Source organism: Arvicola amphibius, chromosome 10 (assembly GCF_903992535.2).
Source record: "Arvicola amphibius chromosome 10, mArvAmp1.2, whole genome shotgun sequence".
NCBI classification, from domain to species: Eukaryota; Metazoa; Chordata; class Mammalia; order Rodentia; family Cricetidae; genus Arvicola; species Arvicola amphibius.
In genome coordinates this window covers 106,446,765-106,474,021 of record NC_052056.1, presented here as the reverse complement: position 1 = coordinate 106,474,021, position 27,257 = coordinate 106,446,765, and the positions used below count along the sequence as shown (strand labels likewise).

At 43.7% G+C, this 27,257-nt stretch overlaps 1 protein-coding gene across 1 annotated transcript in view; it reads left to right on the top strand.

The window, feature by feature from the left end:
- Fry (FRY microtubule binding protein) overlaps nt 1-27,257 on the top strand; it is a 250,702-nt gene that overhangs the window by 81,460 nt on the left and 141,985 nt on the right. The window contains exons 5-11 of the mRNA XM_038345555.1: nt 5,281-5,371; nt 5,584-5,663; nt 5,772-5,852; nt 15,013-15,181; nt 19,378-19,470; nt 19,566-19,664; nt 21,572-21,673. Coding sequence (XP_038201483.1) covers nt 5,281-5,371; nt 5,584-5,663; nt 5,772-5,852; nt 15,013-15,181; nt 19,378-19,470; nt 19,566-19,664; nt 21,572-21,673 — 715 coding nt within the window. The remainder of the gene's footprint in view (nt 1-5,280; nt 5,372-5,583; nt 5,664-5,771; nt 5,853-15,012; nt 15,182-19,377; nt 19,471-19,565; nt 19,665-21,571; nt 21,674-27,257) is intronic.

Here is a 27,257-nt window from a genome sequence, read left to right as displayed (position 1 = left end):
ATCAGTCATTTGATCTGTCAGCCAGGTAACCTGGGATACTTCGTACCATGGCAGAAGGGCCCAGGGCTGCAACAGTCTTGAGGCTGGCCATCTCTCTGTACCTCAGTGTAAAGGTACTAATGGGGAAGTAATATTCACGTCTGTGGCCTCCCCTGCCAGCCGTGAGCCGCACCTGTGTTCTCTGTGGTCCCTATTCCCTCTGTGGTTTGAGAATTGGAATTTGCTGCTGCCTGAGCCACTCAGCAGCTGACAGCATTCTTATGTTCAAGTTAATGAGTGACTACCAAATATTAGGCAAGCATTTACTATCCTAAGTTTGAAATGAAAGTATTATAGCTCGGCAAGGAAAGAAAAGAATTACATAGATGAAAAAGGATTAATACAGCTTCTAAAACAATAATTGTAGTAGATGGAGCGGCCGGTTGTGTTCCCGCCGCCCAGCTAGCTTGACCCTGAAATAATTACACAGAAACTGTATTCATTTAAACACTGCCTGGCCCATTATATCTAGCCTCTTCTTGGCTGATTCTTACATCTTGATTCAACCCATTTCTAATAATCTGTATGTACGAGCTCATGGCTTACCAGGAAAGATTCAGCATGTCTGACCTGGCAGCTTCATGGCGGCTCTCTCTGCCTGCCTTCTTCCTCCCAGCATTCAGTTCTCTTTTTCCCCCGCCTAAGTTTTGCCTTATCAAAAGGCCAAGGCAGTTTCTTTTTTTGACCAATGAAAGCAACACCTAGAAGAACATCCTATACCAAATAATAATAAGATGCTGGGCCGGAGGGATGGCTGAGTGTCTGGGGTTACGCACTGCTCCTTCAGAGGACCTGCGGTGGGCTCCCAGGCCCACATCGGGTAGCTCACAGCCACCTCGGTCCCAGCTCTTTAGGGATCAGACGTCCCTTTGTCTTCTGTGCCCCTGCCCTTACCCACTCACATACACATAATTTAAAAGAAAATGAATCTTTTGAAAAAAAGAAATCTTTAAAAAGAGAGAAGGGGGGCTATCTTAAAATGGGATCTGTTTCTCCACAGGAATTGATTGTACATTTTAGAAATGCCTTTATCCACTGTAACTTGAAATTCACTACTGCATATCAGACCCCCACCACTTTCAAGTGGCTTCTTTTTTGTTTTTTGTTTTTGTTTTGGGGGGGTTGTTTTATTTTTTTCTGTTTTTATTTTTAAGACAGGGTTTCTCTGTAATAGCCCTGGCTGTCCTGGAACCCATTCTGCAGACCCGGCTGGCATTGAACTCACAGAGATCCATTTGTCTCTGCCTCCCAAGTGCTGGGATTAAAGGTGTGCACCACCACCACCCAGCTGTCTTTGTTTTTCTCCATGAACCTGATAAGTCTATTTAAATTTTTTTTTAATGTAAGATCTGTAATTTTACCAAATACATTGCATCCAAACGTGTAGCTTAGTTTTTAGAAAACACTTGTGTTTCTGCAAGATTCAATTATATTTACCATTTTGTTGGAAGAAGCGATAGGTAAGTTTTTTTTATGCTGAGTAAGTTTTTAAAAAAAAAAACAAAGCAAACAAAATCAGAGCCTCATTCTCTAGCTGGAATAGCTGGCACACACAGCTGACCTCCTTTTCCAACTCTCAAGTACTAGGATTACAGGTAGGAGCCGCCCCTGGTACCATCTGTACCCCCAAGTACTGGGGTTACAGGGAGGAGCCGTCTATGGTAGGTACCATCTGTATCCTATAACAGGCGCTGCTGTGTGTGTTCAGTGTTCTCAGTAGATTCTCAGCTCTGTGCAGCTCCCACCACTGTCTGACTCCAAAACAAAAGCCTGTTCCTATTAGCAGCCTCCCATTAATCCTTTCCTTTGTTTAGTTTTGAATTTTGTGTATCTAAGTATTTACCTGCATGTATGTGGATCACATGGGTGCAGTACCCATGGAGGCCAGAAGGAGGCGTCAGATCACCTGGAACTGGACTTACAGATGGTTGTGAGCCACAATCTGAATGCTAGGAACCCAAGTCCTTTGCAAGAGCAGCCAGTGACCTTAACCGCTGAGCCATCTCTCCAGCCCCCTTAGCTGCCTCTCTTCAAGGAAAACCTTTTAATGTATTAAAATTTGATGGCAGAATTTCCATTGTGTGTCTGAAACTGGTCTGCACTAACTGCATGGGATGGCCTCTGTCAGACATTTGGCTTGTGAATGGGGGACTCCCCTGCCTGGTGACTCTCCACAGGGACCCTCCCGGCCATTTGTTTGAACTGAACTGAGTTTGATCTTTTTCCTTTGCCATGTCAGAATTCAAAACTAGCTTTTGTGTGAGTTAATTTCTTGATGAATTGAAAATCCAGGGCTTTGCCATTGGTTTTGCTGTTCTTGGTGGTGGTGGTGGTGTTTGCTTTTTAAACGCCACTGATTCTTTGCGGGAAACTAGGGTGGGTTTTGAGGTCAGGTGCCCACAGAATTAGAACAGTAAAGCTCACCTGAGCAGTGCTTTAGCTAGGCTTCAACATTTAAAATAGGAACCTCTGTGCCTGGAAAAAAGCTAAGACGTAGCAAGGCCAGGACTTTAAGGGGAACTTTAGGGAGAGGCCTGAGCAACTGGAAATAGTTGAGTGGGAGGGATTGACGCTGGGTCACGGTTTTTGAGATTAGTGGAATGGGGACATTTTTACTGCCAAGTGTTTAATCAGAAGTCTCTGGCGCCTGTCAGTGGAACCTCAACTAGGTAATAAAATTGAAATTAATTATTAGAAAAGTATATATCTTTTACCTGAAAGCATACTCTCCCTTATTAAATAAAATCAGAGGTTTAAAAAGGGTTGAGTTTTTTTTTTTTTTTAAGTTTCCCGTAGCCAGGAATTACCCCTTTCTTGGGGTTCTCTGGACCCTTTTTTGAAACAACTCTAAGCTTTGTTTATTATTATCATTATTATTACTGGGTGGGGAGAGGTGGGGGTGGGGTGAGGGTGGGTGAGGCAGGGGTATGAGAGTGTGTGTGTGTGTGTGTGTGTGTGTGTGTGTACCCTCATGTGGAAATATATATATATATTTACACCCTTGTGTGGAAGCATGAGGACAGCTTTGGGGAGACAGCTCCACTGAGAGCCCCGGGAGTCAAGCCTGGCTTGTCCAGCTTTCACTAGAAGCAGGCAGTGTGGAGCCACCACAGTCGCCCTCTCTGGGCACTTTTAAAGGACATCACATCCGTCTGACAAGAAACTGCTCTCTGGCGCACGCCTTTAATCCCAGCACTCGGGAGGCAGAGGCAGGCGGATCTCTGTGAGTTCGAGACCAGCCTGGTCTACAAGAGCTAGTTCCAGGACAGGCTTCAAAGCCAGAGAAACCCTGTCTCGAAAAACCAAAAAAAAAAAAAAAAAAAAAAAAGAAACTGCTCTCACTGCTGCTGTCTTGAGAGCTTTCTTGCTCTTGATTTCAGACTTCCTGTTTCCTTCTTGTGCGTACACACACACACACACACACATCTGTACAATGTCTGCTCCCGGCTACAGCCACACTTTCTAGGCCCTAGCTCAAGTGGCTCTCGAAGGATGTTCAGATGGATTCGTCTGCATTCGCCCTCCTGGCCGGCTGCTCATAAGTGATCTGAAATGATTTCCCTTGGACCAGCAAAACCATAGCTTTCTTTCATGGCTTCCTTCTTAACCTCACCAAACTGCTCAAATGTGACTTACCACGGTCACAGGTACTTCCAGAAGTCTGTGTGTGTGTGTGTGTGTGTGTATACATACATACATACACACACACATATATATATATATATATATATACATGCATATATATGTGGGTGTATATATATATATATGTGTGTGTGTATATATATATGTGGGTGTATATATATATATATATACACCCACATATATATCTTAAATCTCACCTTCTCTCTTTACTCCCTCATGCCTAAAGATAAAAGCATTCCATTCTTAAAATTCCTTTGGCTTATTTTGAAAATGCCCTCTAAAGGAATGCATATCCTGTTATCCCCAGCAAGTATGGACCCCTTTATGTGTTTAGATTACACTAAATACTGTTCATGCCTGACCACCTCAAACCATGTACCTAATGTCCACCACTCCTAATCGGAAAAATCCAAAAACTGAAATGCTAAAAAAAAAAAAAAAAAAATTGATGCCGACCAGAAGTCAAAGGTAAAATGGCCCCACAGCTGATCTTATGGACAACACAGGGAGCATGCTTAGCACATTCTAACTGCCATCAGGCTCCAGAGAAGGTGCTCGTGAGATACAGTAGATTTCATGCTTAGATTTGGGTCTTGTTCCCAAGATTTTACAGATACAAATACTCCAAAGTCAGAAAGCATCTGACTCTCTGGTCCCCAGCATTTTGGGGAAGGGGACACTACACCTGTATTATCAGCATCTCCACAGAGGTGAAGACATGGCTAGCAAGTGGCAGAGTCATAGATGGAGACATGGCTAGCAAGTGGCAGAGTCATAGATGGAGACATGGCTAGCAAGTGGCAGAGTCATAGATGGAGACATGGCTAGCAAGTGGCAGAGTCATAGATGGAGACATGGCTAGCAAGTGGAAGAGTCCTTATTTTCAGCCTGGACCTTTCACCTCGCAGTCACTGCCACTGAGAGCCAGGGATGCCATTCAGTTTCAAAGAGGCCTCAGCAAGTACCAGGAAGCCAGAAACTGGGGCAGAGATGCCGCCTTGAGATGCCTGCTACCTTGCTGCTCTTGGCTTTCCTTTTCCACTCCCTAACTTTTGAATGGGTGTAAATGACTCCACCTCTCCCTTCCCCTCCGTCTTCCAGCTCCATTTTGGTCTTTCTTCTGGCTTCAATTCCTTCCTCTTGGCATTAAATCTCAAGTGATGAAAGGGCAGCAGGAAAGGACAGGAAAGCAATGCTGAGTTCCCTCCATCCCTGTGGTCTTGCTTCCATTGATGACATACTAGCTTCTTACCACTTAGGATCCTTCGTGAACTCGTTCCGTCAACTGCATCGCTACATTTTGTCCCCAGATCCTTAGCATACGCGCCTCCACTGTGGAAACCGTCTGCTGTGGGAACTGTATTTTACGGACAGTGGCATTCCTGGGCTGTGAGAGGGCTATAGAAAAGTCCAGAGAATGAGGTTAGAGATGCTATTCTGGCTTCAATTTGCCCAGTGAGCCGTCCTAGTCAGGTAACACGTGATCCCATCCCAACAGAAAGGTCTGTGGTCCCGAGGGGCTGAGAGCAGTCTTCTAAGAAGTATTTCGCCCTAAAAGTGCCTTCAGTGCCATTTACTGTGCCGTTTTAAACTTTGCAGTGATGAACAGCAGCGAGACTATCTGATGGAGAGACGGGACCTCGCCATTGACTTTATTTTTTCTTTAGTGTTAATAGAAGTTTTGAAACAGGTGAGAAATTCATTTATTACAATCTTTTTGTTAACTCTTTGTAACACTAAGTGCTAAAGGTCTGAGTTTATTAAGGTCTATGAATTCCAATACGAGGCAATGTGAATCGTGTTTATTGATTGCAATGGATCCTGTGTAATTAGTGGAATCATCATTCTTGATAGGCCGTTTAATAATCCCTTCCAAATTCAATGTCATCTTCTTTTTTTCAGATCCCCCTTCATCCTGTAATAGACAGCTTAATACATGACATTATTAACCTGGCTTTCAAGCATTTTAAATACAAAGAAGGGTAAGACGGTCTCTCTCCCTGGGGTATTGACAAAGTTGAGTGCTTAAAACTAAGTTGGCTGTGTGATCTTTGCTGGGCGCCTAACTTGTCTGTCTCTGTTTCACTCAGGTACCTGGGTCCCAACACTGGCAACATGCACATCGTGGCAGATCTGTACGCAGAGGTCATCGGAGTTCTGGCGCAAGCCAAGTAAGGGAACATCGAAGGCCCTAACGTAAAGAAGCATTTGCATAGGAACTGGCATTGGTTTGGGTATATATGTCCATCCTGAAGCCAGCTAGAGCGGTATGGTTCTTAACCTGTGGGTAGCCATCCTTTGGGGTCAATCAACCTTTTCATGGCGTCATATATCAGATATCCTGCATATCAGATATTTACATTACGATTTATAACAGTAGCAAAATTACAGTTAATTGAAGTAGCAAGAAAAATAATTTTATGGTTGGGGGGATCACCACAAAATGAGGAACTGTATTAAAGGGTTCCATTAGAAAGGTTGAGGACCACTGAACTCCTTCAGAGCAAGTTCAAGTGAGCTATTTCGTGTTGGCAGTTGGGCCAATTCCCACCACATCTCAGGCCACCGCTTCCCAGAAAAAAATGGACCTAACCAAATTGCTTTTCTCTTTGCTCAGATATACAAAGATGTTTATTGGCTCTTCAAGTTTTATTTTTTTTTCTTCCAGGACCAGATAGTTGCAATCTATCTTCTGTAAATGGGAAAATTGCATTCTGCTATGTCCCCTTTTACTACAGACTTTGCTTAATTCAACTGAGCTAAAAATGCCCCAGACATTGTCATGGAAACAAGTCAGGGGGGAAATTCTCATTGCTAAATTTATCTGGCCCCAGGATGCTACTTAGCAGGCTAGAACAGAGCTGTGTCAGACTGTGAGCAATGATAAACGTATTCCAGAAGTGACGTCACGCCCTACTCACCAGCCTTCTTTTTATACAGCCCAGAAGCAAGTCAGCCAAGATTCTGAATGTCTAGATTAGGTAGAATGAGCCAAGGACATGGTACAAATTCAGGCCAAGCAAACAGCTCATGGCCTTTGTGAAGCATAGCTTCACAGAGTTGGAATTCTTTTTTTTTTCTTCCCCAAGACAGGTTTTCTCTGTGTAACAGCCCTATCTGTCCTGGAACTTGCTCCGTAGACAAGTCTGGCCTTGACTCGGAGATCCTCCTGCTTCTGTCTTCCGAGCGCTGGGATTAAAGGTGTGCGCCACCACCCAGCAAGATGGAATTGTTTACACTACTCACCCCTCATCCAGGAGCCTTCTCTTTGCAGTAGATGACAATGAATACAGGGACCACAGCCGATGGATGTTTAGCGAGGAGAGCTCAACTCCAAATGAGACATCTCTAAGGGTCAGGCAGCATCAGGGAAGAAAGGAAGAAAGATGGTTAAGAATTGGGAGGTGACGGTTGCCTGCGGCGAAACGGTGTTGGCTAGCCACAACAGGGCTGTTGCAAGTGAGCTTACAGCGGCTTTGGCCCCGTGCGTAAGACCTGTAGAAGACCAGTCAAGTCCAAATCCCAGCCCAGAATGGGGAGGACTCCCCTGCCAGGAACTCCCTCCCCGTCCGAGGCGTTATTGGTAACTGATGGCTGCTGGAGGAGAGAGATTCCGTTTTCTTCATCCATGTCCTAGTAGATGGTCCAACCCCAGTCACATGCAGGCAGGGCTAAGTGAGCTCAATGGGGGTTTTTAAAAGAGCACATTAAATTGGAAAAGAAAAGTGGGGAGAAGGCAGAATAGGGGATAGAGAGTTGGAGGGGTGGGGTGGGGTTGTATCAAAACACATTATGTACATGTATGAAATGCTCGAATAGTAAAAAAAAAAAAAGATCAAAAAATTAAAAAAAATCTTTAAAACATTATAAACTCGTCTAAAAAGGAAAATACTTAGCATTTCCTGTGTACAGTTGTCCTTGGTGTGTGTACTTCAGTTTTGTCCCCAATACCTTTTCCCCATGGTATCAAAATCTGTAATGTTCAAGTCTCCTGTGAACAATATATCGTATAAACTCTGTTCTTCCTCCATTCGGTTAAGTCACATCTGGGTAACCCATAACCCCAATACCACGTGAATGCTGAGGAAACAGTTAACACACTGCATTGTTTAGGGAACAGTAAAAAAAAAAAAATATCCACCCCCCCACCCCACCCCAGAGAAATGGTTTCCTCACTTAGTATAGAAATACATAATTTATCAAAGCAAACATTTTACATAGTCCTTACTATTATTTTACCAGGGGATACAGACAATTGGCAGGAGTTGATTTTCTCCATTAGTGGGTCCTAAGAATTGAACTCAGGTCATCAGCTTGGCTGCAAGCACCTTTACTCCCTAAGCCATCCGAAACATTTTCAAATACTTACACAGACATCTCTCGCCAGGTAAAAGAGAGAAGACCATAGAAAGTAGAACTGCCCGCAGCATGCAACGTAGTGATTCTTTTCACTCTGATCCGTGTTTCCTGCCCACGCAAATGACTTGTTTGTTTTCTAACACCAGGAAATCATCAGTGTTAGAAAGTGGAGGGGGACCTTCCAGGGGACAAGATGCTGACACAGGGAGCCGTATCAAGGTCAAAGGCAGATAGTGACAGCGTAGAACCAGATAGAACCAGACAAAGTATACATAAGAATAAAATGGCAGGGACTGAAGAGCTGGAGGACCTGAGTTCAGGTCCCAGCATCCACATGGCTGGCTCACAACCACAGTTAACTACAGTTCAGGGCGATGTAACACTGTCTTCTGGCCTCCTCGGGTCCACAGGCAACGACAGCCATCTTGCCCGAGTCTGGAGTATACTTTTTAGAGAGGTCTATTATGATAATTGTGGTTCATGAGTCACTAAGGAAAAGAGAAATGATACATCTTAGAAAGATTTCCATTTAATTGAGTAGTGAATTAACTGCCATTAGACTGAACAGAGCTACAATTATCTGGTAATTAATCTCTGTGTACCTAGAAATGGTTTTTCAAAGAAGGCATTACTATGTGTATTTGCTGATTCGTCGGACTCTGATTACCTCAGTATATTTCCTTGTGATTATCCTAACATCATTCTCTCATACTATAATTTAGGAACTTCAATATACTGAAATAACATAAAAATACAATTTTACGCTTCTCTTAGTTTTAATGAACAATACATAATACTGGATATTGTCAAATGACTAGCCTTAGTGATGTGGACTCAGGACACTCAGGACAAGGCGAAAAGTGGTACCATTGCCAAGTATGATGGCTCCAACCCAAAACTCAGGTGACCAGAGCAGAAGGGTGGCTGCGAGAAAGACGCTAGCCTGGACTACATAGGTTTCAGACCAGCTTGGGCTATAGAGCGATACCTTTCTCAAAAACTGAAGGGGGGAAGAGAGGGGCAGGGGAATGGAAGAAGAAGGGGTTAGGAAAGAGAACAAAACTTCCTTCTAATCAATAGGCAACATCCAAAGATCACAACAATCCCAATGCCAGTCCCAAAGAAACACACAGAGGCCTACATTAGTTATAAACTGGCTGGCCTATTAGCTCTTATTAACTAATTCTTACATCTTAAATTAGCCCATTATTCTTGTCTATGTAAGCCACATGGCTTAGTACCTTTTATCAATGAGGCATTCTCATCTTCCTCTGTGCCTGGCTTCCTCTGTGATGACTGCAGACTGACTCTTTCCTCTTCCCAGAATTCACCTGTTCTCATTACCCCGCCTCTACTTCCTGCCTGACTACTGGCCAATCAGTCTTTTATTACAATACAAGTGACAGGGTACAAGACCATTGTCCCACAGCACTTCCCCCCCTTTTTTTTTCCAAAATAAGAATTCAGAATCTAATATCCTTTGTTTAGTTTTTTTTTCAGACCATCATCTATAACAACTTGTAACCAACACTCTAAACAAAGATCGCTATAGCATATTCCTAACAAGCTCTTACATATTAAATTAACCTATTTCTATTATTCTGTGTATCACCATGAGGCTGGGGCTTTCCAGTACAAGTTTTGGCATCTTCCTCCTTCATCAGCTACATGGCATCTCTCTGACTCCACCTTCTCTCTCTCTCTCTCTCTCTCTCTCTCTCTCTCTCTCTCTCTCTCTCTATTCCAGCCTGGCTATATTCTGCCCTGCTATAGGCCAAAGCAGCTTCTCTATTAACCAATGGTAATAATACATAGTCATAGCAATCAGAGGGGAATCCCACATCACATGATTCATAGATTTAAACAGTGGGTTTTTTTCTTTTCTTCTATACCTATGGACTATACATTTTAAAGCAAAGGCTTATCTTTATTTGTGTTTCTTTTCTTTCCTTTTTCTAATGTATGTGGGTGTTCTGCCTCCATGTGTGTATATGTACTATGTGCATGCAGTACATATAGTGGCCAGAAGATGGCACTGTATACCCTGGAGCTGAAGTTATGAGTGGTTGTAATCTTCCATGTGTGTGCTGGGAATTAAACCCAGGTTCTCTGTAAGAACAACCAGTGCTCTAAACCACCAAGTCATTCCTGCAGGCCCCTTTATGGAATATCACAAATGGGGTCATTGTTTAATTACTGGATGTGCTAAATACGCCACTAAATGAAGTACTAAAGGAAAGAGTATAGCATAAACAAACTTGTATCTCTAAAAATAAAATCATTATATAAAAAAATAGATTTTAAGTGGAAATATATTTGCAGGTTACTTTTATCCTAAAATAACATGTTTATGCCATGTGGAACTTTTCACAGTAAGAATAGTCATATCTATTTTTAAATGAAAAATAGAATTTTAGCCACCATCTCATTATAGTATTGACGTACTGAGTTACATAAGCAACCTGCCTTTTCCTAGCTCTCCTTGTTTTAGCTATGGATTAGGATTAAAAGACTAAATATTTAACTGTGGGCCTTTTCTATGAGAAAGGCCTGTGTTCATCAGAAGTGAATTGATATTAATACCATTTCAACTTTGAAAAATGTTCTAACCATGTTCAGTCTTCCCAATGTCATCTCAGGGTGGGTGTACAAGGGTGGGCACAGTTTGTGTTTACATACTTCCACGTCATAGACTTGCCACTCTTAGGCAACCAGTGCACTCAGCAGAGTTAGTTTGTACCTACTGTGTGCTTGACCTTATGGAGTGGGGGTCCAGCCAGAGGTGCCAAACAATAAAACACTCAAACAAAGAACTGTAACACATTCAAGTTGGGGCCTTTCTCCCCTACATCCCCATCCCCATTTCTCTTCCTCTTCCCTTCCTTCTTTCCCACCTTCCTTCCTTCCTTTCCTTTCTTCCTGTGGTAGTGGGAATTGAACACAGAACCTCGCATATTAAGCAAACAACTGCCATTGAACCTAGGTCCTTAAGCATGCTAAGTAAACACTCTGCCCTGATCTCTATCCCAGCCCTCACTTTGTTGATGATGCTTGCTTGCTGGCTCTTTCTTTTGAAACAGGGTCTCTCTATGTTCCCCAGGCTGACCTGGAACTCACTCTGTCTCCCCATCATCCTGCTTCAGCCTCCTGAGTAGCTGGGATTGTAGACCCGTGCCAGGCCAGCCTGCCATTTTCAGATGTCTCTCTGTGTTTATTCAGTCATTGTTCGAGCAGTCGAGAAGACGGTCTCAGGCTGTCAGGTCAGCCCACTGCCAAGCTGTTACACACAGCAGGCTAGGCAGTTGTGTATCAGTATGCTGGGGGTGCTGTAACAAAGACAACACACGAGAGAGCTTTGCTGATAGACTTTCCTCAGAGCTGCCCGTGGCAAGTTCAAGGGCTTGGCAGGGGTGGTTTTCCTGTGGAGAAGTCACAGGTTTTTGTTGTTGTTGTTTTCTGTCTCGAGACAGAGTTTCTCTGTGTAACTACCATGGCTGTCCTAGACCTTGCTCATGTAGACCAGGCTGGCCTTGAGCTCATGGAAATTCACCTGCCTCTGCTTCCCCAGAGCTGGGGTTAAAGGTGTGCACCACTACCCGGTGAGAAGTTCACTTCTTGTCTGACTTCATTGTGATCTTCTCTGCCTGTGCTGCCGTCTACCTTGTCTTTAAAACATCCCAGGCATACTGAGTGAGGACCCACCCCAGACAATTAATCCAACCTTCCCTCTTCAAAGGGCCTGTCTCCTACTATAGTCACACCCATTCTGTGTATGATTTTTTTGGTGGGGGGGGCGTAGGGGGACAGCAAAAACAGCCCATAATATTAAATCTAAGCAAGGGTCAGAGAATATATTTTTAGTAAGTTTTTAGACCATGCCACATAGGAAACACACTTTAAAAATCCTGTATCTAGCCTTACTGCATAGCACGGGGGGGGGGGGGGGATTAAGAGGAGGGGCCTGAAGTCGGCCACGGCCTCAGACACCAACTCCATTATCCATTATCAGCAGTGTGGCTTTATGAGGTTTTAAAGTCTTGATATTTGGAAAGGCTACAACTGTCCTCTTCATGGGGCTGCCCTGAGGATTAAGGAGCAATGGGAGTGTTGTAGAGTTCCCTTAAGAGGTCCATCTGCCTCTGGGATCACCATTGCCATCTCAGTCAACATACATGTCACATGTATGTGACATAGAAAAGAATGATGTTATTGGGGTTTGGAATTTATATTGAAAATGATTAGGAGTACAGTTTTAAGTTTCCACTCTAATGGGTGTTACCTGACACCAAATCAAGCTTTCTAGATTTAGTAAAATTTACATTTTATTCTTTGCTGGTACCCTCATCCGAAAGACAAAACCACCATTTTATAAGCCCTGTGATATTTTTCCTTGTAGAGCATAATATGACTAATGTTGCCTCCCTGATTTCCACAGTATTCAAGAAATGTCACCAATGCCAAGAATGGCCAGTTTGGAATGTTGTCTTGAAAGTAGATGGTTCATAGAAGTCCATAAAATGCCACCACAGGTCAGGAATGAGACCGTAGCTATGGCACCAGCCTGCTAAAGAATATCTCACTCGAGAGTGTGTTCACATCCTCACGTAGCCTTGATCTCTTCTGCGCTACTGCCTTTCTAAGAAGACATGTAGCAGACATACAGAAAGCCCACAACTTGTAAACTTTGTTAAGCCTCGACAGGAAGAACACTGTGCAGCCAGCGCCCGTGTCCTTGTGCCCGCTGCCTCTCATGTCCTGTATTTCTACTTCGAGACAACAGTTGTTCTGAACTAGATCCTGTTACAGTCAGTTTTCATGGTCACGGTGGCCCTTCCTAAGTGAGATCTGCTCCACTTTCTGTCCTCCTAGCCTTAAGATTGATTCTTTTATTATCGTTATTAAATGTAGTGTGAATTCTAATCGGTCTTAATAATAAAAGCCTGGGGTGAAAGCTGAAAGATCAGAGAAGCAGAGCAGCCAGCCACTAGTTCTTATCTCTACAAAATCCTCAGACTGAATGGGGTATCCTGTCTCGACAAATCCTCAGACTGAATGGGGTAGTCTGTCTCTACAAGTCCTCAGACTGAATGCGGTATCCTGTCCCTACAAATCCTCAGACTGAATGGGGCATCCAGTCTCTCCAAGTCCTCAGACTGAATGGGGCATCCTGTCTCTTCTACACATCCTCAGACCGAATGCTCTGAGCTCCTGTTTCTTCCCTGCCAATATTCCTCTCTCCATCCAGCCATATCACTGTCTCCACCTCCCTAGTGCTGGGATTAAAGGGTTGTGATCCCAAGTGCTGGGATCACCTTTATATGAACTCTGTTTCTCTTTTAGATTGACTCAATCTCACATAGCCTAGAATGGCCTTGAACTCACAGAGATCCATCTGCCTCTGTCTCCCAGAATGCTAGGGTTAAAGGTGTGTTCTATCACTGCCTGGCCTCCATAGCTAACTAGAGGCTTAGCCCTGCATTCCGATCTTCAGGCGAGCTTTATTTGTTACAGCACAAACAAAATCTCACCACAATTATTATTATTTATTAAAACTTTATTATAAAGAACTCCCGAATAAAAAACACCAAGTACCAACATGATCAACATCTACACATCCCAGAGAAGGTCTATACATTTGGAACAGCCACTGGGAAGCTGTGGAACATCCCGCTGGGTGTCACCCTTTCAAGCGTGTTTTTTATGTACATATCTGCCACCAAAGTCTGAAAAATCTGTGACACAGTACTACAAAAGCAACCAACTTTGGGGGTTTTGTTGGTTGTTTGTTTGTTTTTGTTTTTATTTTGTTTTGGTTTGGTGTTGGTATGTTTGGTTGAGACAGGTTCTCACTATGTAACCCTGACTGTCCTGGAACTAGATATGTTGGCCAGGCTGGTCTCGAACTCATTATATCCTCTTGCCTCTGCCTCCCAAGTGCTAGAATTAAAAATTGTGCACCACCACACTTGGGCCAAACAATCAACTTTATATCCTAGATTAATTTTAAAAATCCAATGATATTACAGCTATAATTAGTATTAATTTTCTTTTTCAACAATGCCGATAATTTAAGTAGAGAATGGGGACTGTGTCGTCTGTATCTGTCCCATTCACCAGCTCAGCCCCTACAAGCCCATGCGTTTAGTAGACAGCTCATTCCTATTTTGTTGTTGTTGTTGTTATGGTACCAGGGAACCAGGACTTTGCCTTGCTGTATGACTGAGATGCATCCTTAGTAGTTGGTTCTTTGAAATAGTCTTGCCATATAGCCCAGGCTAGACTCAAGTTCATCATCCTCCTCTGACTCTGGAGGGCAAGAGTCATAACCTTCACCCTTCCTCTCAGATACAATTTCAATTTTCCCACTACTAGACTTTCCCCTCGACTTAAAAATATATTTTTTCCATAATCATTAACCTAAAATTATACAAGAACAACAGAAAACGTCAGCAATGGAAATTGGGTTATTTTAGGCATTATTTGGGATACAGATCCAAAAAGTATTTGTGGTCACTGTCAGAAATAGCTGATCCTGTAAGCTGCACTCAGATGCTCGCTCGTTGTCAGATACTTCAGGATCTAGGGACCTGCAAGTAATTTGGTGGTACCTAAGCCTGAGAAAACAGAGGGGTGTTTGTCTGTTCAGGATGCTCAAGTTAAGAGCTAAGCCATCATGAGAAGGTTAAACAGCAACGTAGCTCAGTCTGAAAGACATGTGGAGCATTTTATTGAACAAAGGGAAAGACGTGTGGGACATCTTATTGAACAAAGGGAAAGACGTGTGGGACATCTTATTGAACAGCTGGAGGAAAGGAGCCAGCTGGACTCTGTCAGTCCTTATGATCTGATGGCCATTGTACTTCACAGGAGTTGAAGGGCCCCGCCATTGTATCCAGTCACTCATGGCTGCTGGAGGCCATCATGAGAGTGACTTTCTTGACTGTTACTTAGTAATCTCTTGTGTTTTCTTAGGTTCCCAGCTGTCAAGAAGAAATTCATGGCGGAGCTGAAAGAGCTGCGGTACAAAGAGCAGAGTCCCTATGTGGTCCAGAGCATCATCAGCCTGATAATGGGGATGAAATTCTTCCGTATTAAGATGTACCCGGTGGAGGACTTTGAGGCATCCCTCCAGTTTATGCAGGTGAGGTCCCTGAGCCACAGCTGTTTACCTCGCGAAGTTCCCTCCAGCGAAATACTGCAGCTGGAATGTGAAAAGCCTACCCAGGCAGCGCCTGGCACCAGAGGCATCAACACACACTCAAACTTCTCTACGTTACAGCAGGATGCACGCTCAATAGAGACCTCATTTCACATTACAGAGAGTGTTTTCAGTATTGAAGGTTGCATCTAGGGCCTCACTCATGCTAAGCAAGCTCCCTACCACTGAACTACAACCCCAACACTTTTTAAAGTTTTATTGTGTAGCTGGGTCTCTCATGGTTAACCAGGCTGGCCTCAAACTTGCAATCCTCCTGCCTCGGACTCCCAGCTTATATTTTGTACTTGAGTCTTTTGCTTGCTGGCACTAAGCTTCTTGTGATGCTCAGCCATGACAGTAATGGCATTTTCCAGGTCAGCCACACAGCCCCCAAGGAGACCAAGCCCTGTGCTGTGGACTCTGCTGTTATGGAAAATTGGGGGATTTAAGTGAAGGGTCCTTTATGATATATTCCTCTTACATTGAATGTATTGGTACATACACCATTATTAAATCAAAGAGTGTCTGCAGTTGACAATACACACACACACACACACACACACACACACATATAATTCTACCTTTTATGTAAGTCACAAAATACCTTGATACGAAATAATCAAGTTCCCAAATTTAAAAATTTAAAACTTGCAAATCACCTTGAGAGTAGGCTGCACCGTAGAATTTCTTTTTGGTTGGCTTTTCCCTTTCTCCTTTACCCCCTGGCACTCTGTGATTAAACCATAGTTGATCCTTTGCCTGTTTAGTCAGCAATTCTATGACTGTGATGGCTATAGTGGCGTTGAAGGATAAGGATTTTGATGGAGGAAGAACTTTGTCTTCTCTGTACTTTGAATGGGAGCCTTAACTTTGGATATAGCCGCCCCCCCCCCCCGCTCATAATGGTGTTATGTATGAGACTTTAGCAGAATGCAAGTCCCCACTAAGAGTTGAAGGGAAACCGCCATATCAGAAGGGATTTCTCTGCTGCTACTGTCATGTGGTCTGGTATTGATCTTCCTAGAGAGTTGAGTTGTTTGAATCAAGAATACAGACTATATGGCGTCAGCTTTGTAGTTCCAAAGGCCACAGTCAAAAAGAGACAAGAGCTATCTATGGGTGAGGACACGGGGAAGCTGGAATCTTCCTGCACAGCCAGCGTGAATAGCAAACAGCATAGCCACGTCGGAATGCAGTACAGCTAGCCTTCCAGTTAGAAATAAGTTCAGGGACACAAGACACCGCCACTCCAACAGAAGTGTTCAGATATGGCAAAGCTTGATCAAGAGGGTGCGGTCTGGGGAGCAAGCTCACTGGGAGAAAGTGCATCTGGTCTTTATATTCTTACACAGTTGGTGGCTGTGTCTTCCCCATTGAATGGAGTCCTATATAACAGTCTTTCACTGTGAGCCAGTTTTAAAAGAATCAGCAAAGGAAATGGGGGGGGGGGAGCCAGCCACTTTAACCCTTTAAATTCTGAAAACGTAAGCAATCTTTGGGTAAACAAAGGTTTTATGGGGGAAGGAGAGATCAAAACATTTGCATACAAGCTAGGGTGACTTTAAAAAGATATTAATTTGTTGTAACACAAATTTTGTAGTGTTTGATAGAAAAGACTCAACGTTTATCACATTCCAGTGGCTAAAACTAGAATTACCAGTTGATGGAGCAGGTCCATTCCTCTGCTCATACCCAAGAGAAGTAAAAATGCTGTTCACACAAAGGCTTGAACACAAGTGTTCAAAACAGTATTTAAAGTAATTGAAAATTGGAAGCAGTTTAAATATTTCTGAACTGGTAAATAGCTGAAAGAACATAGTATTTCCATGCAACATGGTCATCATTTAGCCTAATGAATGCCACATGTCTGCTGCAACTTAGATATAACCCTCAGAAACATCATGCTGAGTGAGAGAAGCTAATGTTAATCCCGGAGATGGGAGGAGAAAGATGGCCGACCCTGCTCATCATGGCCAAATTAATTAAAGCAACCTTTTCTATTTGTGTATGCAGGCTGCCTTTCTCTAGGGTGGGGTTCAAAAGGTCAGCACTGGATGTGAGGAAGACAAGATATTTATAGCTCAGAGGTAGGGGGTTTCCAAAGGGGGATTTGGTGAGCAAAATAAGTGGGGTTATAGGAGCAGAACATAAGTATAACAAGTTAGTCATAATGACCTCCTGAAACAAAGACACAATTACAAGGTGGTTGTAACAAGGTAGTCATAACAAGAGGTAGTCATAACAACCTTTTGAAACAAAGGTAGGGTTGCAAGATGGTTTGATAACTTTTCGGAACAAAGGCATGGTTGCCTTTCCTGGGACAGGCAGTACAGAACCATTTGCAGTTAAGGTTACAGGTGGGGCAGAGCCCAATCCTTGAGAAATAGATTTAGTCATAATCAGGGTGAGTCTAGTTTGTCTTTACTGTAAGATGACTCTCAAGCCTAGGATGGAGGCTGGTTCTTCACTAGGCATGAAAGGCCACGTACTACATGAGCCTGTGTCCCTGCAGTGTTCACGGTAAGCATAGCCACAACAGAATGTATCATCGAGTAGCTAGATTGCCTAGGTAGAGGACCAGAGTGGATGCTGAGATTGAGAGGGAATGCCAAGCAGTACGGTTTCCTGTGGGTTGGGGGTTGTCACTTGTAGGTTTGATTGTAGAATGCGAAGACAGCTATAAATAGAGAATAAGACTATGAATTAAACACTGTAAAGCAGTGAGTTGCCTTGGTGTGAGAACCATATCTCCAGAAAGCTAACCCACAGGATCGGCGAAGGAGGGGGGGTCTGCTTCTTCTGCATCAACCTTTCTGAGTTTGGGTTCAGGGCCAGGCTCTCTTAGCACCTCCCCCACTCCAGCCTCAACTACCTTATTGGCAAGTTATGGTGTCTCTAACCCTAAGGAGGAGCTCAGAGGTACTTTCCAGAACTCAGTGGCTGTTGGCTATTACCTTGTTTCATCTCAGTTAACAAGGCACATATCTATATGCCTAGAGTCCCAGCACTCAGCACTCGGGAGGCAGAGGCAGAGGCAGAAGGATGAGTTTAAGGCTAGCTTGGTCTACAGAGCAAGTTCCAGGACAGCGGGGCTACACAGAGAAACCTTGTCTGGAAACAAACAAACAGCAGCAACAACAACAACAAAATCCACACTCACAAAACAAAACAAAACAAAACCAACAGACAAACAAACAATACACATATCTGCATACCTGAATGCCCAATTGGGAGGTCACTTAGGCTACAGCCCACATCAGTCTGTCTCAGGGACTGCATAGGCATAGATCATTCAACCTGGGATGAGATTTGGTACAGGGCTATACTGAAGACCTTAGGAATTCTCTTTGCTTTTTTTTTTTTTTTTTGCTAGTATGACTGAACATGAAGGGTGAGAGTGGGTATCAACACATAATGCACATAATGAGTGAAGCCACAGGAAGTCACTAGTATAAGCGAGCAGCTGGCAGGCAACCTTCCTCCAGAATGAGTCCCCAGGCAACCAAAATACACTCCTACTAGGCAGTAGCTTTGCAGGCAAAGAAAGTGGAGAAGTGTTCCAGAGGCTTCCTTGCATGAAGGGAAGCCGGCCAGACTTGCTTGAGAAATGATGAGCTTAATAAACACACCTTAAATGTCAGGCCCGCAAGTAAACAGTTTTGTAGGAGGGAGGCTGCCCGAAGATGGACCTGACTGGAGTTTACTGTCAGCTGCCTCTCTCCTGGGACCTCTGTTTATAGACTGACCAAGGGCCCAGGACCCCACAGAGTGTTAAGGAAGTCATAGAAATCTGTTGAGAATGAATGAATAAATGAATGAATGAATGAATGAATGAATGAATCAATCAATCAACCAACCAACCAACCAACCAACCACCTGTGCCTACAAGTGTGACTGTTAGTCCTTTCAGGTGCCTATTTTTGAAGTAGAAGCAGAAAGACAAAGCAAAAACAAGCCTTGGGAATGTCCACCAGGGTCCCCGCAAACATTAGACCCCCCTATGAGTCCTTGGATAGGGTGAATCTAATAGATCTCCGAATCCGCTGTGTTTGTGCACAGGATAATTGGGTTTACTCAAATGCATTTCTCATGCCTACTCCAATCCCTGTTCCTTCCCGTGTTCTGCTTTTGCTCCCTAGGAATGCGCACATTATTTCCTGGAGGTTAAAGATAAGGACATCAAGCATGCCTTGGCCGGGCTCTTTGTAGAAATCCTCGTCCCCGTGGCTGCTGTGAGTTGTGGTCTCCATTTCTAACAAGTTCTTCAACTTGGATGGCACACCCAACCATTTCTTGAGTGGAATATTCACACGCGTCTCTGTTGTAGGCTGTCAAAAATGAAGTTAACGTCCCCTGCCTCAGGAACTTCGTGGAGAGCCTGTACGACACCACATTGGAACTGTCCTCCCGCAAAAAGCATTCCTTGGTTAGTAACCACGAGAAGAGCCAAACGCTGTCCCAAGTGGAGAGCCTGCAAGTCCTGGGAAGAAATCTCCTTGCAAGTAGGAAGGACCCCACACATGGGAGCGTGGCCCCGGCATCTCAGACTTCAGAGCTTACGTTTAGCACAAACCCACGAACCACTGTAAACTAAGGGGATCACATCCCGTCACCTCACATGAACCTTCTAGTCTGATGGATTCGCTGTTTGCTTTAGAGATTGGCTAAGCTGAGTTTCTGTTTGAATTTCTGAGAAGTTTTTCAAGTTTAAAGGCTAAAGTTTATAGCGACAGGTTCCCCTCTCCCTCCCAGGAGCAAGCCTGCACTAACTATTTCCTATCTTGACACTCAGAATCAAAATTGAACACAGAAGGAGTGAGAAGTGGGAAATAGGCAGTTGCCTTCAGGCAAGAGGTCCTGAAGATCCGGACGTAGTTTGTGGGAAGGCAGCGTATGGTTTTTCAAGTTGCTGTCCAGTGATTTAAACTCTGGTAAACTGCCCGGGGTGTGTCCATTGTTAATAGCTGGCCACAGTACCAGCCTATGATGGTTTCCAAAGCATGAGCATCCTTGTCAGGGTCTGAGCCGGTCCCCAGCTGTTCAGCTGGTAGCTGTGACAACTTTGCTCATTTCCCGATACCCTGTGGTCACAGTGACTAACTGCTGGCATTTATTGGCTGGCATTAGAGATACATTCAGTGGGCACAGTAGTCCAGTGTCCTCTCAGACTAAGTTTCTGTGGAGAAGAAAAATGCTAAGGCAAAGTGCAGGACAGCAGCCAGTCCAAGTAAATAGGTGTGTTTCTCTTTAAATCTCCCCCAGCCTTCAAGGTGTGTGCTACCTGGTTGAGCAAAGGATGAACTGTGTGTGCACATTCTTTGGGCAGCTGCCCGTTAGCTTTGCTGTCTTCTCCTGTTGCTGTGGGAAAGGGGCCCAGTTAGGCAGGAAGAGCACAGTAGCGTCTCTGTTTATTCCATCATGAGCAGATTCCTGCCGCGGTTACATTTGTCATGGTGGTGTTTACCAGGACCATCACAGCTCCTTCAGGAAGCTCCCTGGATTACAGGAAGATTGCAGGAGAAAGTAAATATGTGTGTCTGCCGCTAAGACAAACTACTAGATATTTATGAGTGCAAAAGCCAATGGCATTTTCAAACTGAGTGGGCCTTCATGGCCGTCCTGGTTTGGTGCTCTGTTGCTGGGTTAAAACGCGGACTAAGCGTAGCTTAGGGGAAAGAAGCGTGTATTTACCTTAGGAGTTATAATTCATCATGGTGGGAAGCCAGGGCAGAACTGAGGTAGTGACTGAGGCAGAGGCCATGGAGGAATGCTGCTTCCTGGCTTGCTCCCTGTGACTTGCTTGCTCAGCCACTTTTCTTCTACAGCCCAGGACACACCTGCCTAGGGATGGCACCGCCCACAGTGGGCTGTGGCCTCCTGTATTAGTTAGCAATTAAGACAATGTCCCATAGATCTGGTGGAGGTAAGTCCTCAGTCGGGGGTCCTCTTCTCAGTTGACTCCAGTTTGTGTCAAGTTGACAAAAAGAACCAGCAACGCTGGTTGTTTATTTCTGTGGTGGTTGAGAGTACAATCTGAGATTTGTTTTAGAAGTTTGTAAGTGAAAACCAAGTGTGTGAATTGGCTTTCTGTATTATTGTACAATAATAATTGTACAAACATATTACCGTATGTATATTACTAGTCAGAGTTCTAGATGGTTCTATCCGGTCATTCTCAGAAAGCACCTATGAGCTCCGTGGTTGTACGGCATTTTATTCATTTGAGGCCACATGACCACAGAGGAGGTGACGAAGCTTTGTGTGCAGGAAGTGTATGTTTCCTGGTTTGTTGAGCTGTCAGTCATCCCGTGACCCCTATTCCTTTCTTCTCAGGCCTTGTACCCCCTGGTGACCTGTCTTCTCTGTGTCAGTCAGAAGCAGCTATTCCTGAACAGGTGGCATGTTTTTCTCAACAACTGCTTGTCCAACCTTAAGGTTAGTGTTTACCAACGCAACAACAACGGAAACCTTCTATATAAGAAAGACATCTCCATGAACTGCTGCTTATTTTTGTGTGTCTGAAACAAGGACTTAACTATGTTGCCCAGGCTGACCTCAAATTCACAGCCCCCTCCCCCTCAGCCTCCCAAGTGCTGGGATTACAGGTGCGAGCCACCACACCACGTTACAATAAGCGCCTGCTTAAAGGGATGTATTCATCGGCCTAGAAACAAATCTCTGCAGATCTGGGGAAGATACATCTGCTCTAGAAAGACTGCCTTTAGAGACAGAATTAAACCAACCGTAGAGAGCTGTCTAGATATATAACTGTTGTCGTGTGTGTCCAAGTGATAGAAACATGAAATGGCAGCTGGACTTAGCTGAACCCAACAGGTGACATTGCTTCAGGTATCCTGGGACACCTGACCCTTAGGTCTAGGTAGCTATTTTGGAAACAAAAGCTCCATTCTGTGGACAGATTGCTCTAGCGGAGAGCATTGCCTCCTGCCAGTCTTGTCTGTGATTCTGTCCTAAGCACTTACTGTTCCCCAGGTGGCCAGCACAGGTGCTGGGCAAAATGAGTAAAGCCCCAGCCCCCAGGACTAAGGAGCCTATGGGATACACTTGTAATATTAGTGTTAACATTGGCTTTGAATCAAATAGAAACATGCTTTCCATTTTAGCGACCCATTGACACAGGACAAGTAGAGGAGAACCCTCTGTAATGTAAGAACAGGCATTCCTGGTGCAGTAACACATGCCGGGAATCCAAGGACTGGAGAAGCTGAGGCAGGAAGACCACAAAGTTGAGGGTATCCTGAACTACATATAGCAAGACCATTTTTCAAAAGGAAGAAAACCAGGGGCTGGAGAGACGGCTCTGCAGTGAAGAGCACTGGCTGCTCTTGCAGAGGACCCAGGTTCAGCACCCAGCACCCACAGGGTGGACTCAACAACCACCTGTAACTCCAGTCCCCAAGGGATCTGACACCTTGTTCTGGGCCTCGATGGATACCAGAAACACAAGAAGAACACAGATGTACAAGCAGGCAAGACACAATGTGCATAAACTAAAGAATCTTTATGAATTATTTAAAAACAAAAAAATGCAAATCAAATGAATTCTTCACAATCATTCTCACCCGTATTCAAAGCCATGGATGGCTCCACTTTCTTCTCTGGTGCAATGTTTGCTACCATCATTTAAAAAAAAAAAAAAAAAACTAAAAATTCTTGCATGTGCTTATACATGTTGCCTTGTTTTGTGTTGTTTTCTTCCCCCAAGACATTTTAATTTGGGGAAGTACTTAAGATTAATTATGTTATTTTGTCATTCACTGTAATTATATAACAATCTGCATGAACATGATTGCAGCACTGACTATGTCCTGGCTCTAGGAGCTAATTGTGAAATCCAAGATTGTAATCGCTCATTTCCTTCAAGTTGGCAGTGAAATCTAATAGCAGTGGGCAGAGAATGTGGTTCTCATGGTCTGCACGAACCGAGATGCCTTTCAGGGTCGTCAGTGGTTACACAGTGGGCACTCGTGGGAGCGCTTAGCAGTCGGCTGCACCGCCCAAAACCTGCCGTTGCCACTTTCCCTAGTTGGTCTGCTTTTGCAGTTACTAATTCTAGTATTTTAAATGCATCTTTTACAGATAGAAAGTGGTCATTTTCTTCAAAACGGCACTAGTTTTTTTTGTTTGTTTGTTTTTTGTTTTTTGTCAACATGATTCAAATCAGAGTTACCTGGGAAAAGGGAACCTCAACTGAACTGCTGCTATGAGATTGGCCGACAGACAAATGTGCGGGGCATTGTCTTGATGAGTAACTGATGTTGGCAGTGCCATCCCTGGGCTGGTGGTCCTAGATTCTATAAGAAAGCAAGGAGGACCAAGCTAGTAAAGCAGTGTAAACAGATATTTCTTTGGGCCACCAGCTTGCAAAAAAATGACGTGGATACTTACTATTAATTATGAAAGTTCAGGTTTAGTTTAGGCTTGTTCTTATGGAGTTTGTTTTCAAAACAGGATTTCTCTGTGTAGCCTTGGCTGTCCTGGAACTCACTCTGTAGACCAGGTTGGCCTCAGACTCATATGGATCCACCTGCCTCTTCTTCCCGAGTTCTGGGATTAAAGGCCTGTGCCACCGCAACCCAGGCCTAAGTAGTTCTTATAAGTTAATTTAACTCCTATCTTTTTATCTACGTTCCTTTACGTGGCTCGGTTACCTTTGTTCCGCACTGCCCATCCTGTTTCCTCTCCCTGTCTCCTGGTTTCTCCTGTGTACCTTCCCCTCCTCTTCCTTTCTCTCCCCGGAAGTCCCACCTTTACCTCCTGCCTATTGACTGCTATTGGCCAGTCAGCTTTTTAATTCACCAATCACAGCAATCCATCTTCACACAGTGCACAAATATCCGCTGCAAAGCAGTGTTTCTCCATGGCCTCTGCATCAGTCTCTGCCTCCCGGTCCCTGCCTTGGTCTCATGAGGGACTGTAAGCTATAGGCCAAAAACATGTTCCTTCCCCAAGCTGTTTTCAGTCCTTGTTTTATCAGAGAAATAGAAAGGAGCTAGAACAGATTTTTTTTTTAATGGTGAAAAATGCTTTCTGAATATATTTAATCTGGGGTTAAAATTAAAATATTTTGTATAATAATTTATTGCTGTGGTCGAAAGAGCCAAGTTGTGTTTGAAACAAGAGGGCAGCTTGCTTTGAAAAAGAATGATTTCAAAATTATAATATTATTTAGGGCTCCTGTGAAAACCTTAAGGGGAAGCTGAATACAGGTTACAAACAGCCCCGGAAGGACCTGGGTGCAGACTCAGACCGTGCTCCCACACACAGGCATTTCACCCATACAATGTAGTGGCATTTCAAATGTATTTAATAAATAAAGCCTGCCTGAAGATCTGAGAGTAAAACAGCCCCACTGGTCAGCCTGTTAGGTAATGGTTAACACATACCTTTAATCCCAATAGCCACACTAGTTGCCTTAGAAACCAGGTGATGCATGCCTTTAATCACGGTGGTGCAAGCCCTAGAGAGGACTATAAAACCAGAGGAAACAGCTCTCAGACACAGTCTCATTCTGAGATTCCTAGAGGCAAAATATTTCGGACTGAGGTTGAGATAAGAGTCAGTGGCTGAGTTCGAGGCCAGCCTGGTCTACAAGAGCTAGTTCCAGGACAGGCTCTAGAAACTACAGGGAAACCCTGTCTCGAAAAACAAAAAAAAAAAAAAACAAAAAACAACAACAAAAAAAAAAAAAAAAAAGAGTCAATGGCTGACTGCTTTGCTTTTCGGATCTTCAAGCTGAACCCCAATTTCTCTTTCTGGGCTTTTATTAATTGTACATCAATAAAAGGGTCTAAAACAAGAAATTAATAGCCCTGGAAGGAGCCCATGGGATTGATGCTACAGAGACTGAACTGCATTCCAAACTCCAGCTCCAACGTCAGGGTTAGCCCCACACCCACTGAGAGCGAGCTGCCTGAGGAAAGAGCCCCGTGTCACGCGGGCACTAAACAGATTCCGTCTGTGAAGAGCTTTGTGTTGTATTCTGTAGACGTCTTACACTCCAGGGAACATGGAAAAGCCACTGGGTAGCCAAGACAAAGGCAAGGAGGGGCCTGGGGCAACAGCTCCGTGGTTAAGAGCCCTTGCTGCTTCCAGAGCCGACATCAGGTGGCTCCTAACCACTTGTAACTCAAGCTCAACAGCATCTGTTGCGCCCCCACCCCCACCCCGCCTCTACGGGCACCTGCACACATGCGCACATACATGCGCACTAAAGATAAGCGTCTTTAAAATAAATAAATGTCAGGAAATCCAGGTATGAAAATGTGCACCTGTGATCCCAGCTTTGGGGAAACTGAGGCAGGAGAATTGCCATTTTTCCACACACACATACACCCCACCTTTATCTTGTCTTCTTTCATTTATGAGGATGGCTGTATGCTAATTTCTTGTCCTCCAAATTGTGTAGTAGAGATCATTTTAAATTCTCATCTTGCACAATAAAAATATGAGACCATACCAGTGAGGCCTAGATATTTTTTAATGTAACGTTATTAGTTTTTCAATTCTATTTAATGAATCAAAGCATTGTACAAATCAGATCATTAACAGGCAAAAATCTATTTTGAGCTTTGTATGTAAGAAGGCACTTCTCCAAAGTTGGATTCCCTGGCCTTCCCTGAGCTAGACAAGTACAAATAACATTTATGTAGAAGGGTAAACATCTAAGAATATGAAAAAATTTTTATTTTTTTTTTATTGTAAGTATGAATATATCTGTTATTTTATTGTTTTTCTTAATCTCGTACTGGGTACTGAATTCAAGCATGCTAGGGAGCCATTTTATCACTAAGCCACACCCTCAGCCCCTATTGTGCAATTTCTTTTTTTTCTTTAAATTGTTTTACAGGTATATATTATATTCTGAGTTGTATTCCTACACACACCCCATTTCTCCTACGCTCCCTTCCCTTCCCCTGCACCTCCTGCCAATTCTAGCTGTCCCCAGATGCTTTCCCTTCTACTTTTATTTAATGTACACCTATTGACTTTGCATGACTATGTAAAATTTCGGGTCACAAGTGAGTGAGATCATAAACATTTGTCCTTCTCAGACTGGCTTCATCCACAGAGTTTGATTCTCTCCAGCTGCACCCATTTACCTGCAAGCACATAACTTCATCCCTCTTTGTGGCTGAAGGGGAATTCTACTGTGGTTATGTATGGCATTTTCCTTGTCCGCTTCCCCGTTGCTGGCTGCTGCGTGGAACACTGATGTACGGCTGTCTCTGTGATGGGACCAGGTCCAGTCCTAGGGCCTCAGTCAACCAGGACTGAGTCCTCTGGGCAAATACATAGGAGTAGCAGAGCTGGATCTGATGGTAGATTTACTTAAAAAGCAGTAGACAGTGGAAGGTAGATATACCAGATATTAAAATATATTATAAGACTTTACGGGCTGGAGAGATGGCTCAGTGGTTAAGAGCACCGCCTGCTCTTCCAAGGGTCCTGAGTTCAATTCCCAGCAACCACATGGTGGCTCACAACCATCTGTAATGAGATCTGGCGCCCTCTTCTGGCGGGTGGGCATACATGGAGGCAGAATGTTGTATACATAATAAATAAATAAATCTTTAAAAAAAGGAAAAAAAAAGACTTTACTAGTTAAACATTATTCGCATTTCAGTAGACAAATAGAACAATAAGTAAATTGATAAACTAGGAGCAGATATAAATACATACTAATAAACTAATGTATAATAATCCATTTTATATAATATTCATTTTATTATGATATAATATGATGTGTTGTATTTATTAATAACATTAATAATACAGTAAACTAAGCAGGCACAAACACAAAAATCTCTCCCACCCCCGCCTTAAGACACAGGAGCTGTTTTCTCTGTGTCTAGTTTATACCATGGTGTGTGGTACGTATTACTCTCAATAGGCATTGGAGAATAATCATATGGTATAGAGGGCAGAAACGCTAAAACTATAACAGTATTGTCAAGGACATCCTCTGTCATGGCAACCACATCTGATTCTTCTGTAA